This window comes from Cryptomeria japonica, chromosome 7 (assembly GCF_030272615.1).
Source record: "Cryptomeria japonica chromosome 7, Sugi_1.0, whole genome shotgun sequence".
Lineage (NCBI taxonomy): Eukaryota > Viridiplantae > Streptophyta > Pinopsida > Cupressales > Cupressaceae > Cryptomeria > Cryptomeria japonica.
In genome coordinates this window covers 430507454-430522041 of record NC_081411.1, presented here as the reverse complement: position 1 = coordinate 430522041, position 14588 = coordinate 430507454, and the positions used below count along the sequence as shown (strand labels likewise).

The following is a 14588-nucleotide window of genomic DNA, read 5'->3' as shown; positions in this document are numbered from 1 at the left end:
ACAGTTATTCTCAGGCATCAAATGCGAGAATTAGAAAAACAAAACATGCAAACAACTACATCCACTATTATGAAAAAGATGGATAAAGATGAACACACCAAGAACAATTAAAAACTCAAGTGGTACAACTAATTGCCTTTTTTCAATACCTAGTCAGTCCAGTTGACTCTTCTCCCATTTCACCTTCTTTTGCTGCCTTGGATAAAAACTTGCCAGCCGTGAGAAAAATTGGAGTCATCCAGGGAACTAGAGTGTGGAAGGATTCTCTTCTCCTTGATGGTTCAGTAATTATCAAAAAAATTATCGAATTATATCATAATTACTGATAATCTTAGCTCATTAGAAGAATTGGAAGGAAAATTTGATGAAAAATTACAAGTTTTCCAGGAAAATAAAATGTGAAGATGCTTTTCTTCCACTTATTGGGGTTAAGTCAACAACTGCACGTGATTTAATACATATACTTTGGTGAACTCTAATATACAGTTTAACTAGTCTATTTCCATTCAGAAACAAAATGTTTTCCAGAAAATAATGAAAATTATTGATGGTTCTGCAGTATTAGCCAAGCAATACATATCTCCTTTGTTTATGATTCTTAACTAGGATGAACTTGACTGCACAAGAATCCTTCCCCAGGGTTTGCAGTTGTGGCAAGTTACAGTTCAGAACATAAAACCAACTTAACAATTTTTAAAATGGATTTTGCTGCTGAGCTTTCAGCTAGAATGGGTCCACTTAAAAGCAACAATAAATCTTTACAAATTAGTTTCGAAGCTGACATGTTGGACTTTATTGGCTACATGGAAATTGACTCTCCATTTCATGTATGCTATGGCATAGTCTTACTGTTCTCAAATTTAATAGCAGATAAATTTTCTCAAATAGCTAAATAAGTATATTCTTGTAATCCAAATAAATACTTGAATTTGCAAGTACTCCTGTCCTTCCATCCCAATTATTTTTTTTTAAATGAAAATATATCTATCAAATTTGTTTTTTCACTTATAGATCAAGTCATCTCTCTTTGGTTCTAGTTCAAATTCAACAAAATGTAAACATTTAACATAGAACTTAATTAGTCAGCACATTATTACCTCCTCATAGCTCTTCCCCATTGATGTTGCCCTTTCTTTTCTCTCCTGCTTTAAGCATCGAGAAAGTCTTTTCTCAATGTGATTACTCAAGTATGTTTTAGGTAGATCCCTTGCACTAAGAACGGCACTTTGCAGTAAAGGCTTCCGTTCACCTCTCTCAATCTCTTTTATATAACAATTTGGACAAATGTAATCTGCATGGTCATTTTCAATCCTTCTAGCATTGAAAAGGGCACATATCTGATGCTGTCGTATTTTGCATTTACAACATTGTACCCACTGCAATGTACCATGCACCAAAAAAAACGTAAATGCAGATTTAAAAATATAAATTAGCATCACTATTTGTTTGCAATTTGCATTATAGAAAAGAATTCATACCCCTTCTTCAATTTCTTCACTATTTTTCCTCTTGTCTAGCTTTGATTTGAGGTATGTCACCCCATCCAACCCAATTGCACAATCTTGCATCTTATCAAAACATGCCACACAGAAATAATTTCTTGTAACACCAACACCAGCAGTATAATACATTGCATTGCGCTTTATTCGTGCACCACAAGATGTGCAATAAATGGGAGGTGGTTGGAACTTAAGCTCCCCAGCTGTGCACAGCTGGCATGCATTTTCATCTACTTGATGCTCCATAAATTGGTTATATTCAGTGTTTCCTTTATCCTGCCACAGATTTACATGCAAGTTAAACACAACTTAAAAGAAAGTCCTATTAAGAAATGATCTAATTTACAATCCAAGTTCAGCTAAAGATACGCAGCCAGGATTTTCAAATGACAAAATGCAGTAATTTATCACTCCATATGTAAATGAATAGTCAAGTATGAATGATCTTTCTACCTTATATACACCTTAGCTAATACATCTCTTGTTCAAATTTAATTTTAAAATCATTAAATGTGTTTCTCCACCAATGAATATGATCAATTGCACTACCAGTATAGGAATTTTACTTCAAACCTGAAAAATCGACTGTCGCAGTCCTGCAACATGATCCCTAATTTGCTCAGGAGTGAAAAATTCTGTCAAAGAAATGCCTTTGAGTTTTGACCTCACTAATTTTGTCGTGAATGAACTATCAGCAAAACATGTCATCCTTGGAGCTTTTAACTTGACCTGATTTTCTTCCTGCCTATGCAAGGGAGGGTATTTGCTTGAAGCAATTGAATTGAACTCAGATGCTGCTTGTGAGCACTCCCTCTCTTCTTGAGCATCCTTAGCTTCACCAACATTTTTGTATTTTGCATGCCTTTCAGGAATGCTTTGTTGTAAATTTGCAACCAGATCTGTTTTTGCAGTTGTGTCTGTTTGTTTAGAAGACTTAAATACCCCATCCTTCTGAGTAGAAGGAATATTATCATTTGTTTTTCCACCATTAGGTTGCTGTTCAAACATCAATTGAACTTTATTCAGTTTCCGCCCAGCTCTAATATGCTTCTTAACATCAGATGAAGAGGCAGGTTCAAGCTTTGATTTTTTCAATGGTGGCTCCTGAATTTGCCCTTCATTCACAAAAACTTTTGTTTGGTCTTCTAAGCTTAAATTATTTACGCATTGAAAATTGGTGCCCACATGACATGTGGTATCATCTTTGATGTCTATGATATTCTGATTCAACGAATTATAAGATTCTTGTGGGAATTTCTGGCAAACAGGAGAAGAAACAGGACAGCAATTATCACAGGAATCTTGCTGATGGCTAACAGTGGTCAATGGAAGGCACTGAGTAGGGAACTTTATCATCTCTGCAGACAATATTTTTGACGGTGAATAATTAACAGCTTGGCATTTATCTTCTACAACCAAACATTGAGTGGCATTACCTAAAAGTTCATTTTTTCCCTTAAAATATTCATTTTGTTGTTCTTCAGTAACATCACTGGACTGTCGAGACACTTCAGTATCCCCAGTTGATGTGCTATCACTGTTTTTAGTGTTTAGGGTTGCAATAAGCTCATCATTAGGTGGCAACTGTGGCCAAGAATGTTGATGCCTGTTCATTTGATCCATATTTATAAAATGTTTATCTACCTCTATCTGCTTTTCCAAGCATTGAATTTGATGCAAGAATAGATTTTTCTCTTGTGGTTTTGATTCTTGTTGGTCCTGCAGACCATCCTTTTGCTGAACTTCAGAAGGAAAGCCAACAGAATCATTTTGTGATTGGATTTGCAATTGTCCCCCAGGTATTAAAGGTTGTGAATGTTGCAGATTCTGATTGTGTTGCAAATGAAACTGCTTATTCTGGGTATTTTGATCCAACCACTGCCCTCGAGATTCACTAGCTGTTGGTAAATTTCCTGGCTGTATCATTTCTTTAGTTTGTGGTTGCAAAAGACCCCGATATTCTTGGTGTAGTGGTTCTTGGTTGGACAAATCAGAGGTATGTTTCCCCCACAACAGTTTAGATGTATGAGCCGGCTTTATTCCATTATTATTCAATAATGATTGTTGTGGATGATTTTGTAGATGTTGATACCCAAGTTGAGGATGGCTATTTTGCTGCTGACAAGATTGCCACCGTTGCTGATGCTGCTGTGAACTGTTTTTTTGTTCTCTCTGATATGGTTGTAGATGGGGCTGTTGATACAGTTGTAGATATGGTTGCTGCTTTTCAAAAGCTTGTTGTTGCTGCAGGTATATTTGTTGAGAACGTATAATCTTTGATGAATGCCAACCTATAGATTTCTGACAAGAATTTCTGCTATCTGCAGGTCCACCAGATGATGTATGATTATAGGAGTTTCCCTTGCTGGAAATATCAGCTGCATCCATCAAATAGCTGTAAATAATGAAAACATGATTTGAAAAAAGCTTCCTGTGTAGGAAATTGTAAAATCAATAACTAGTAAATAAGTATGTTAAACATGCAAGGAAAGGAAATGCTCAAACATCAAAAGACTTAAAAGCCTATTGAAAGAAAATGAATACTAACACAGTGAAAGTCCTTACATTGTGCAATTTTTTGTTGGTGCGAGCTATTGGGATAATACTTCATAGACAGTGGCATTTTACCACACAGTGGAGCATGCGGATGCAAATCATTTCCTGTCCATTGCATTCTGGTGCTTGTGCTTCTGTCCGCACATAATATTGGTTTCTTCTCCATTTTAGTCCTCATTGTATCACATGTTTGACCATTCCCACAAAAAAGCATATGACCATTTGGAGCTCCATTTACTTGATTATCTTTTACCTGAAATGCATTAATAGGATGACCAATAGCACTACCAACTCCATGATAAACCCCAGCTTTTATAGGCATTGTCCAATGAGGAGTATCCATGGAAACAACTCCAATTTTCTGCTGGGATTGGTGTCTGTTATTTAACACTCGTGGATTGAGATAAGCCTCATCATTGGCATCTACTATGCTAGGTCTGCTAAAAGCTAGAAATGTTCTGTTCACATCAACAGGATCTTGGGGTATAGCACTGGGGATGATAGTAGAAATATATGAAAAGTCCCCAACTGGAGTCGGTGACATTGGACTTAGGTTTCCAGTGTTTAAGGTATCGGAAAAGTCCATTTTCCAGTCTCCAGCAGAAACTACCGATCAATGAAACACATCAACAGGATCTTGGGGTATAGCACTGGGGATGATAGTAGAAATATATGAAAAGTCCCCAACTGGAGTCAGTGACATCGTACTTAGGTTTCCAGTGTTTAAGATATCCAAAAAGTCCATCAGTTTCCAGTCTCCAGCAGAAACTACCGATCAACGAAAGGTATCAATACAATTAGCATATGCAGATCCTTTCATTAAGTTTTGTAATCACTGTTCTAAGGCATCCAGATGCATGACGTTTCCTGATATTTAACCAGATATTATAGTCAAAAACATACAGCTGAAGCAATTAAAGCTTTCATCACAGAACCATATTTCATATCCAATACTATAGTGTTTATTAGACATCCTTGATGAGAAAGTAGTGCAAACCTTACCAAATAGCTGAGAAACACCACTGTGAGGTTGAGATATTTGCACCACAAGAATTCATTATAACATTCTCACTGCAAGATAATCCAAAGTATTTTGCATTTTGTTAGTTCATTATTTGACAAATGCATCACATCAACTGTGATTAATTATGACAGTTGATGAGTTCAGATTCCAAAAGACAAAACAGATTATTCCTTGATTGGGCAACTGTAAAACATAGCAGTTATTATAACAGTGAAATGCTAGCTTAATAATAACTTTCTATAATTTCTAACATTATCAATTAAAAAGTATGGCATATAACTGAAATGCAGCAGAATCAAAAGAGATTTTGAAGAGAATGAATGATGGAATAGTAAAATATAGAACCAGTTTACCATCTCAGGTACCCTAGTGTGGATTATGAAGATAGCATGTGTAATTATAAAGAATTCCACTGAAAGTATCTGACAATGGAAATGAACAATAACATGCATCTTGAATGTACTGAAATGTAGGAAAATGCAAAAAACATAATGATTCTCCTTCGATGAAATAGGATTACTATTTGAAACATCAGTCAGCTGATGCAGTTGAGATCAATAATTTAACAGAGCAAAGCATTTTGCTTTTTGATGACTTGCTATTTCAAAACTGTTGATTATCTAACACAGTTTATAAATTCTGGCTTTGACACATTTGACTCTCAAAGGGCAGAAAGTTCATGATCCCTTTGAAACACTAGCAAACCACATCAGAGTATTGCTTGTTTGATAAATTGTGAAATAAAGTGGGTAGTTTGCCTTGAATCTAGATGCTGCCCTTGGAGAGGATGTATGATCCGAATACTCTCTATTGAAAAATACATACATAGCATGCAACCAAAGTATGGGAAGATGTGCTAAATATTCAGATACAAATAAATGCAGAATGGTATTGTTGATGTGTTTTTTAGGACACCTCGGACACAAAATAAAATACCAGGCATTCTATCCTCTCTTGAACAAGGAAACCTTGAATGCTAAACTTTGTGATTGAATAAGGTAACCCCAAGGTTAACAATGCGAACAATTGACTTTGAATTTTGGATAGACTCAGGGTATAGATGTGATATGCTGATTCACACAAAGGGACTTACACGATTGTTCTAGGATTCTATTAATTCCTTTTCCTCAAAATGACTTATTATTTTGCAATAGGGCTCTTTTCAACTAAATCTACAAAGTTCTTTTGCTATAAAATGCAAAAGGGATAAGTTTTAGGAATCTAAGATTCTAATCTATCTCTAATAATGCAAGAAACTATTGATGACTTAGAGAAACCAAATCAAACTTTGCTTCGCCATGAGAAACAACTATGCAAAGATGATGCAATCTTCTAAGGAAATAAAAATGATTTTCAAATCACCCACACACATTAACACCATAAACAATGCGAATCAATGAGCATAAAGCAATTGAAGTTATTCATTCTAACCATGCACTGCAACTTGCAATCAACAAATCACAAATGGTATGAACATGTTGTTGGCAATTGACACTCATCCAGTGACTTCCAGTAGTTGCTTATTGGTCTAGGGTTGTCGTTGATGGCAACTCTTCTTGGTGATTCGATCCGGCGATTGTGATTCATCGTATCTGGAAGCAGGAATTAACCGGTAGGCAGTTAACCAATAAAACAAGGCTATCTCGGCAATGTTTTGGTCCGGAATGACTTCCGACAATTACGGTGACTTTGGTGGTTGATCTCGTGTTCTTGGTGAATGGAAAGATCCTTGGGAAGCGTGTGATTATAATCTTTTGGTCCGGTGCTATATTTTGTTCGAGATTGAACTCGACATGTGACTACACGTTACACTTCCAGAAGTCGACTTGAAGGAGATTACTTTTATGTTAAGACCGGATATATAAGATTGATTTGGCGATTGATTTTCTGTGTAATACTAGTGTGGTGATCCGTTTTGGTGCGATTGAGCGCAATTTCACGTTTGCATTTGGTTTACTGATAATCCGGTAGCTGACTGAGACAGAAACAAAGTATTTGCAGAGTGGGTACAGTCAAAGTTCTAGTGCTTAACCGGAACTCATTCCTGCATTGTCAGATGCTATCTCAGAGTTCATTTCATTGTATTTTCTCATTATAATCAAATTGTAAGTCAGTGAGACTTCCCTGAAGGTTGTAGCCTTCCAGGCCATTGTATTTGAGCAATGAGCTCTAGGCAATGAGCCTAAATGCAAGTGCATTCCCCATCTATGTAATATTTATGTACTCTTGGCCATAGTATATGAATATTGTGGGTTCCAACCCCACCGTGGTTTTTCCCTTTCCGGGTTTCCACGTAAAAATTCCAATGTTGTGGATATGTGGTTTATTTATTGCATGTTTATGTTCTTTTTTGTTATACATTGCTAACCGGTGGATAAAGAATAAGTTTGTCGATTTGACTTCCGGCAGATCACTGATTCCCCCCCCCCCCCCTCCCTCTCAGTGATCTCTAATTCTAACACATGTAAGTTTCACCATGAATCAACGTCTTCCATTCAACTATGTAACTTGATGTAACCATTCAATTAAGTAGCTTGATGTAAACAACTCTTAATCTAACTTGAGAAATAGGAAACCATGCTAACACCCAAAACAACACATAGGCTCACCAAGCTTCAATGAGTTTGTATTTATTTTGGCAGTACCTCAGCAACAATTTCACAAAAGTCTCTTGCTACAAAAGAAATGAGCAAGCCTTATATAGTGCTCTTATTACAAATGAAGTGCCAAGATTGATTTGAAATCAACGGCCAAGATAATTCAAAGCAACCCTAATTAGGGTTAGTTACAACTAACTACCTAATCTCAAACTTTTATTAAATACCAGCCAATGGAAAATAAAACATCCTCCTTGGCACAAAATGCAAGGAGCAAAACCAAATAGGAAAATTCCACACCACCTAAGACTATAACAAACTATCACCTAGGACAATGTGTCCATTATCCTTTTTCCTTGATTGCAAATGCAATGAACTGTACATGATGATGTCGAGCTCTTCCATTGGTGCACTTGGTGCAGCTTCCACCTTATACTCCATAAAAGCCAAATCAACAATACATGTGGCAAATGTCTTTTCCCATTCCAATCCTTGATCATGAAAACCATGAATGAGTAAGCATCCTCGAAATGGTCCTCTGAAATAGAACTTGTGAACTTGAAGAAGATAGCTTTCATTTTATCTTTCAACTGATCCACTTCCATATCCTTCTCATCAATCATTTCCCTTCCAAATCATCAATTGATTCCCTCAAAAGTGTTGCTGGAGGGACAAATGTCTCATCTTCTTGTCGAACAAAATTCATCAAGTGTTTTATGTATTCCTTCAATTGTTGGTTCTCCATTTTAAGTTGATTCTTCTTTTCTTTCATTTTTCTTAATCGCATTCAAGGACTCATCAAATTCTTCAATCACTTGCTCTTGTGTTGTTGGTCCCAAATCAAGAGTGGTAATCTCATACTCCCCTTGAGTGATATCATCTTTTGTCTTATCCACCTTTGGGATTGCAACTTACACTATGCATGATCCTGAACTATCCTTTGTGATCTTGGAGTATCTTTTTGTTGGCTTCTTCTCTACTACCTTAGTAATTCTCTTTAGAAACTCTTCCACGTCATTGTTTGGACGACACTCAACTACAATCTTCTTCATTTTGTTTCTCAACCATTCAGAAGTCGTACACTGCTCAACATTCTCGCTTCTTCATTCACTCCATCATTCTCATGAAATCCTCGAAGTGTCGAAACCATCCCTTCATTGACGTCCTCCTCTAGAAAACCCAAATCTGCATCCTCCAGAATTTCCTCAATTGGTATTGTTGGTTGCTTCATCAAGTGAGGGTCAAGAAGAACTTCCACAAGGAGGATCTCTCTCCTTATTCAGTTGTTGAGTGGATCCCAAAGATTCATTCACACTTTGACCTCCTTGAACACTCGGATGAATGCCAACTTCCATTTTTGAATCATTTTCCTAAACTAACATTATATTTCTTCCCATGGAAGCGGCAACTCGCTGTACAGACAGAGTGTTGGTTGATGAGTGAATCACTCCAGATTTTTCCTTATTTTGTGGTGGTTCTTCATTCAAAACTTCTTTCCTCTTTGTCTTCTTAGCTTGTGAAGTCTCAGCTATGTCCTTTTTCTTGTGACTTTCCTTGTCTATTTCTCTTCCCTTCGGTACTAATTTCATGTTGATATTCGCCCATTTCATCCTCAAAGGATTGTGATTCCAAGTCTCCCATCAAGTTATAGGTTATAGGGATGTTTCTTCCTTTCAACCTATTAACTTGCTGATGCACCCATCTCTATGTATGTGTCAAGACTGGCCTCATCAATACATTCAAATCAGCTATCTCCACCTCAAACCAATTAGGGAGAGGAAGTGTTTTATCCTTTTCTTCTTCAAAGTGACATTGAATGCAATTCCCATCATCCTCAACTTGGTCCGAGACAGGGAACAAGCGGCACACTCTAATAATCTACACTGATAATCTAGAACACATTATCTTCCTTATCTCAAAATCATCCATAGCATCGGCCCAATAATCCTCCAGGTGTTCCTTGTGCCTATAACTCCTTCCAAAAGCTTTCTGGATCTTGTGGTAAGGATCAAGGCTTGTCCTCAACCCATATGTCACAAGAGAATAAAATTGTAATTCCTTCTCGGATGCCTCGGTTGCTTGGATCGAAGGACATACTTCAATTGAATTTCCCATAATGATTGGAAATGCTATCCTAGCCTTACACTTATTCTTTTGAATCTTTTCATACATGGATAATTGCCTTGTTACTTCTAACAAAATCATCTTGTCATGGGATATCTCAGAAGCCGGTAAGGAGAAAATGAAAATCCTTGCATTCTAATGTAGGTGAACTTGGGAAACTGAATAAACCACAAACCATACCTTTTCACCAACTCCTTAGCCTCTTATGATGACCTTCTATGAGTGCCTCTTTGCAAAGTTCGGACAATATACATGGAGAACGCATCATTTACTCTCCGGAAATGAGCGGCATTGTGAAGGTGCAATTGAAGATAGCATTTGTACACATTGAGTTGTCTTTCTCCATTCCCCACAAGTCCTCTACACGTCAATCCTCTATATCTATAAGTTCTCGCCAGCATGTAGACCATGTATGAACTCATGTAGAATGTTCGTGAATGCTCCAAGTTCCTCAACTGTTCATCAAGATTGTCACTAATTATCTTTGCCCAGCTGATCATCTTCACTCTAGTTACCATCTCCTTAATAAAGTAGAACATCCATGGCTCAAAGTTAGAACCTTGTGGGCATCCCGTCACTCAATTCAGCAAAATGACAAGATCTCAATATTCCTCTTTGAAGTTGGATCTAACAAGCTTCTTTGGCAATTTGGAAGGATGCCTCCTTGGTTTCAACATCCATAATTTGTTGATGATCTCCGCACAAGACTCAGATATGTTGTCATACATTGCCAACATTTCCTCCTTGGTTTTGTAGACTGTGAAATTGTACCTTGGAATATGAAGTCTCCCCAATGGACACATAAAAAAGATAAGCCAACACTCTACCATCAAGTCCTATCACCTATCTCTCTAAGGGATTATAATGATTCACACATTCCACCATCAGTTTAGTGCACTAGATTGCAAGGGGGAAACCAGTGGCTTGCACAATTCCATTTCTCACCATCCTCTTAGCTATCTTGGATGAATTGTATCCATACATTTGTTCCCTGAATTTATCTGTGTCGACATGTCCAAGGTTGGTATCTCCAATCTTCTTCCACTTTAAGACAGTCCTTGATTCCGAAAGGACTCCCTTGCAGTCATACTTCATTTGTGTTTGTCTTGAAATTCCTCTATCTCTAACTCCTAACATCTACCTCCTGAAAGTAAAACACCTTAAGTTACAAGAATGAATGGATACTTGGAAACATGCCAATGTAAGATTCAAGAAGTGATCATTATGAAAACTTGGATGAATTCTTGCATTAGGACACATGTAGACGAATTTTCATAAGATTTGTCAATAAAGTTCGCAAAAACATAATCTACATTCCTAAAGAAAATCTGGAAATGAAAGGGAATTCAATTAAAACTCTGATTTTTTTTGAAAATCCAGCTCTTAAAGACACTTTTACTCTTCTCAAATGCTCTTAAAGACACTTTTACTCTTCTCAAATGCATAATAAAATTGATAATAAAATTGTTTCAAGTCTGCTGGTAGAACTCACTCAAGTCTTCTCCTTTAATCAGCTTGTGAAAACAAATTGAATTGATGGTTTGAAATGAATGATTTGATCCTTGTTTTATACCATCTCTCACCCTTGAATTCACTCTTACCTCATTAGGCTGACTTGCACACTTGATTGTTGGAAATTGAATTAATCAAATGCTTATTAGTTCGGCCATCTTGGTGATCCATTGTTTTGTCCTATAAATTTTTTAATTTTCCCTCTAAGAGGGCCGACATACACAACCTTTTCCTTGAGCGGGTTTGAGGAAGCTTGAGGAACTTCATCAAGAATGCATTTTGGGGGCCCTTAAGGACAATTAAATTCATGTGTAGAAGGACTAGGTTGGGCGGATTTTGTGTGTGATAAGGGACTAGGTTTGGCGGTGAATCAATGTGCACAAGGACAAGCCCCCTAGGCGGGTTTAGGAAGCATGAAAGGACGAAATCGTTAGTGGTGATGAGGCGTATGTAGGGGCAAGGACACACATAGGTCAGGTTTTAGAGATGCCAAGGGACAAGGAGTGATGTGTTGGGTGGTGTTTCAATATGCATAGGGACATAAGAAACTAGGTGGATTTAAGGTGTCCCCAAGGACTAAACACTAACACAATTCTATGTCAAGATAGACAAACCTTGGGCGCACTTAGGGTAGAGTGGAGGACTAAACGTGAGCAGCATTTCATGCAATCAAGGACTTTAATAATGAAATTGTTCAAGGATGGGTGCAAATGCGACCTTGGTAAGGACTAGGCAACCTTGAATTGTTAGATAGAAAATGCTAAGCGCTAATCCATGCCAAACTAGGACAAAACTTGGGCGCAAATTAGAGGTTTCCAAGGACCAAAGAGCTAATCATGGGCAAAATTTCCAAATGTCCAAGGACAAATTGAAATGCGAGGCCGAGATTTCCATTCATGTAGGGACAAAAGCTAGGCATATTTAAAGCCTGGTCAAGGACAAATTCTAGGGCACAAATTAGGGGGGTCCATGGACTAAGGACCAAGGTGAATACTTTGCTTAAGGAAATTAACAGATGTGCTAAGGATTGAATCAATTTAGCATTTTCATACTTAAACCTTAGGCTTTAAGTTCTCAACTTTGAAATTCTTCATTTAGACAAGGATTTTGAAAAAATCTTCCTTATTCCCTGATCCTCTCAAGGTCGGAAAACATCCAACCTTGACAAGGAATTTCCCTTGTCTAGGCATCACATCCTTAAATTTGACCAATACTTATCATTGACAACATTATGACATCTTTTTGCAATTTTGACAAAAATGACAACATTTTGCAACATTGACAACTTTTCTTGCTTTATGACAACAAATTGCACTCCCTACAATCTCGCCCTTAAAACTCAATCCTGACACCTACTCATGAATTTCGGACTAGGACTGGTGACTTGATCTCATCCCTAAAGACAACCTCATTATCAAGACTCAAAGTTACTATCGAACACTCTAAACCCTAGCAAACGACTAGACAACAAAGCAAAAAGAGGGGGTCCCCATTTGCAATGGGGCGATGTGTAGAAAGGTCACAACAAATATATGTTGAGCTATGGGTCAGTGTTACTTGGACAGGTCTAAAGGAGGGTTAGGGTTGAAGAACCTAAAAGTCCCAGGTGTGGCTCTTGCTGCAAAATGGATTATCAAGGCTCTTTTTGGAAATGAACCTTGGAAAAGTGTTAGTCATAAACAATATCCAGCTATCCCTAAGAAAGATAAAAATGGATTACTTTGCACCCACATGACCTTTTGTTTGGCGATTTCTTGTGAAGCCTTTTGGTTTGAGTGTGTTCTACAACATTTGGAGGGCTTGGGAGGCCATGAGAGAATTGTTCAAGGGTTGTGATCCTTTAGTAGAGTTAAGTGCAATCTTTTCACTTTAGATCCATTTCATGAGCCTTTTTTGGAATAATATGCCCCTTGCTCTATTGCAAGGATGCTCTAGTAAGGTTTGGAGCAACAAAGGCATTATTGAGTTTGATGATATTTTTTGTAGGTAGTATATTAAAGTGGAGTATCAAAAATCATTACTCTTTGCCTGATGCTTGGAGAAAAACATCTTTTGTTCTGAACAAAGCTTTAAATAGGGCTAGAGTATCTAATGAATTTGAAATTTACCTCCAAAATTATTGATAAGCTTCAATGAGCTAATGATCCTTCATTCTTTAATAATAATGCAAACTATATAGGCTACCAACTGATTCCCAAGAGGCACGTGTCTATGTCAAAACCAAATGGGGCTTAAACATTGATGAAAAACAATGGTCTAGTATGGTTAAAACTTGTTAGTGTAAGCACATTAAGCCCAAAACACCAATTGCAGAAGGCTTCTCATCAAAAAGCTTGTTGTTGGTCCTTCCTTGTCCAATTCTGATTTGTCTATGACTAATTGTAGTATTTGTAATGTTGTTGAAACTTGTGAGCATCATTTTTTATTGTAGCTATAACCAAAACATTTGGTCTTTGTTTTGGAGCAATATTTTGGGCTGGGATATTAGAAATAACTTTTCGTGGCATGAAATTTTATTTGGTTTTGTTTATGGTTTGAATGAAAAAATTGATTTCTTTTGGATGTGATTTTCCACTAAGGTTTTTTGGTTTTTATGAAAGAGGAGAATTGATGACATTTTCCAAGCCAAAAGGAGACACCTTATAAAGTCTTCAAAGAAACTCGCCTATTTTGAAATTGCTTCATAGGTTACAATGACATTGGAGACCTCAAAAGGAAAGTTCATAAAAGTGGTTGATTAATGTTCAACTACAATCTACAAGCCTGATATCAAATTTGTCAAGTTTTGGCCTAATGATATGAGGAAACTTAATTGTAGATACCTAAAATTGTACACACTTTACCACAATCAACTTTATCCCTCCTAAGCATTAATTAAATACAATCAATTATTTAGTTTGCCTTCCCAATCATCTTCCTCAAATTAACTAAATATATTACAAATCCAACCTTTATTTTCTTTTCTCTATGATTCACCCTTAATTAAATAAATTCACATTCATTTAATTAAGTTCATCCTTCACAATCTTGTCCTTCAAAAATTAAATAAATACAACTATTTATTTAATTCTTCCAAAAATCCCCCACAATTGATTAGTTGACTAATTAATCCACTTGCACAAATCAAATTGTGATCAATCTAATTAATCACTTGTCACATCCTCTCATAAAGTCTTAGCCATCCATTTATCCTATAAATTTCTCACCCTCCAATCTTACACATGTGACTTTGATACATGTGTGAAATCTCTCGCATGTCACATTCCCTCAACCCCA

The 14588-nt window shown here is 36.8% G+C and overlaps 1 protein-coding gene across 11 annotated transcripts in view; it reads right to left on the bottom strand.

The window, feature by feature from the left end:
- The window catches only part of LOC131030400 (histone acetyltransferase HAC12), a 175323-nt gene that overhangs the window by 155449 nt on the left and 5286 nt on the right, over positions 1-14588 (bottom strand). For 8 of the 11 annotated variants that reach the window (XR_009102895.2, XM_057961221.2, XM_057961222.2 and 5 more), the window contains 5 exons: positions 5058-5126; positions 4065-4922; positions 2073-3877; positions 1479-1775; positions 1098-1376 (listed from right to left, as the gene is read on the bottom strand). Coding sequence is in view for 10 of the 11 variants with exons in the window: in XM_057961221.2 (XP_057817204.1) it covers positions 1098-1376; positions 1479-1775; positions 2073-3877; positions 4065-4641 (2958 nt within the window). In the remaining variant the exon portion in view is untranslated. Of the gene's footprint in view, positions 1-1097; positions 1377-1478; positions 1776-2072; positions 3895-4064; positions 4923-5052; positions 5127-14588 lie in introns of those variants that run through there. The other 3 variants (XM_057961213.2, XM_057961216.2, XM_057961220.1) reach the window with 3 other exon arrangements.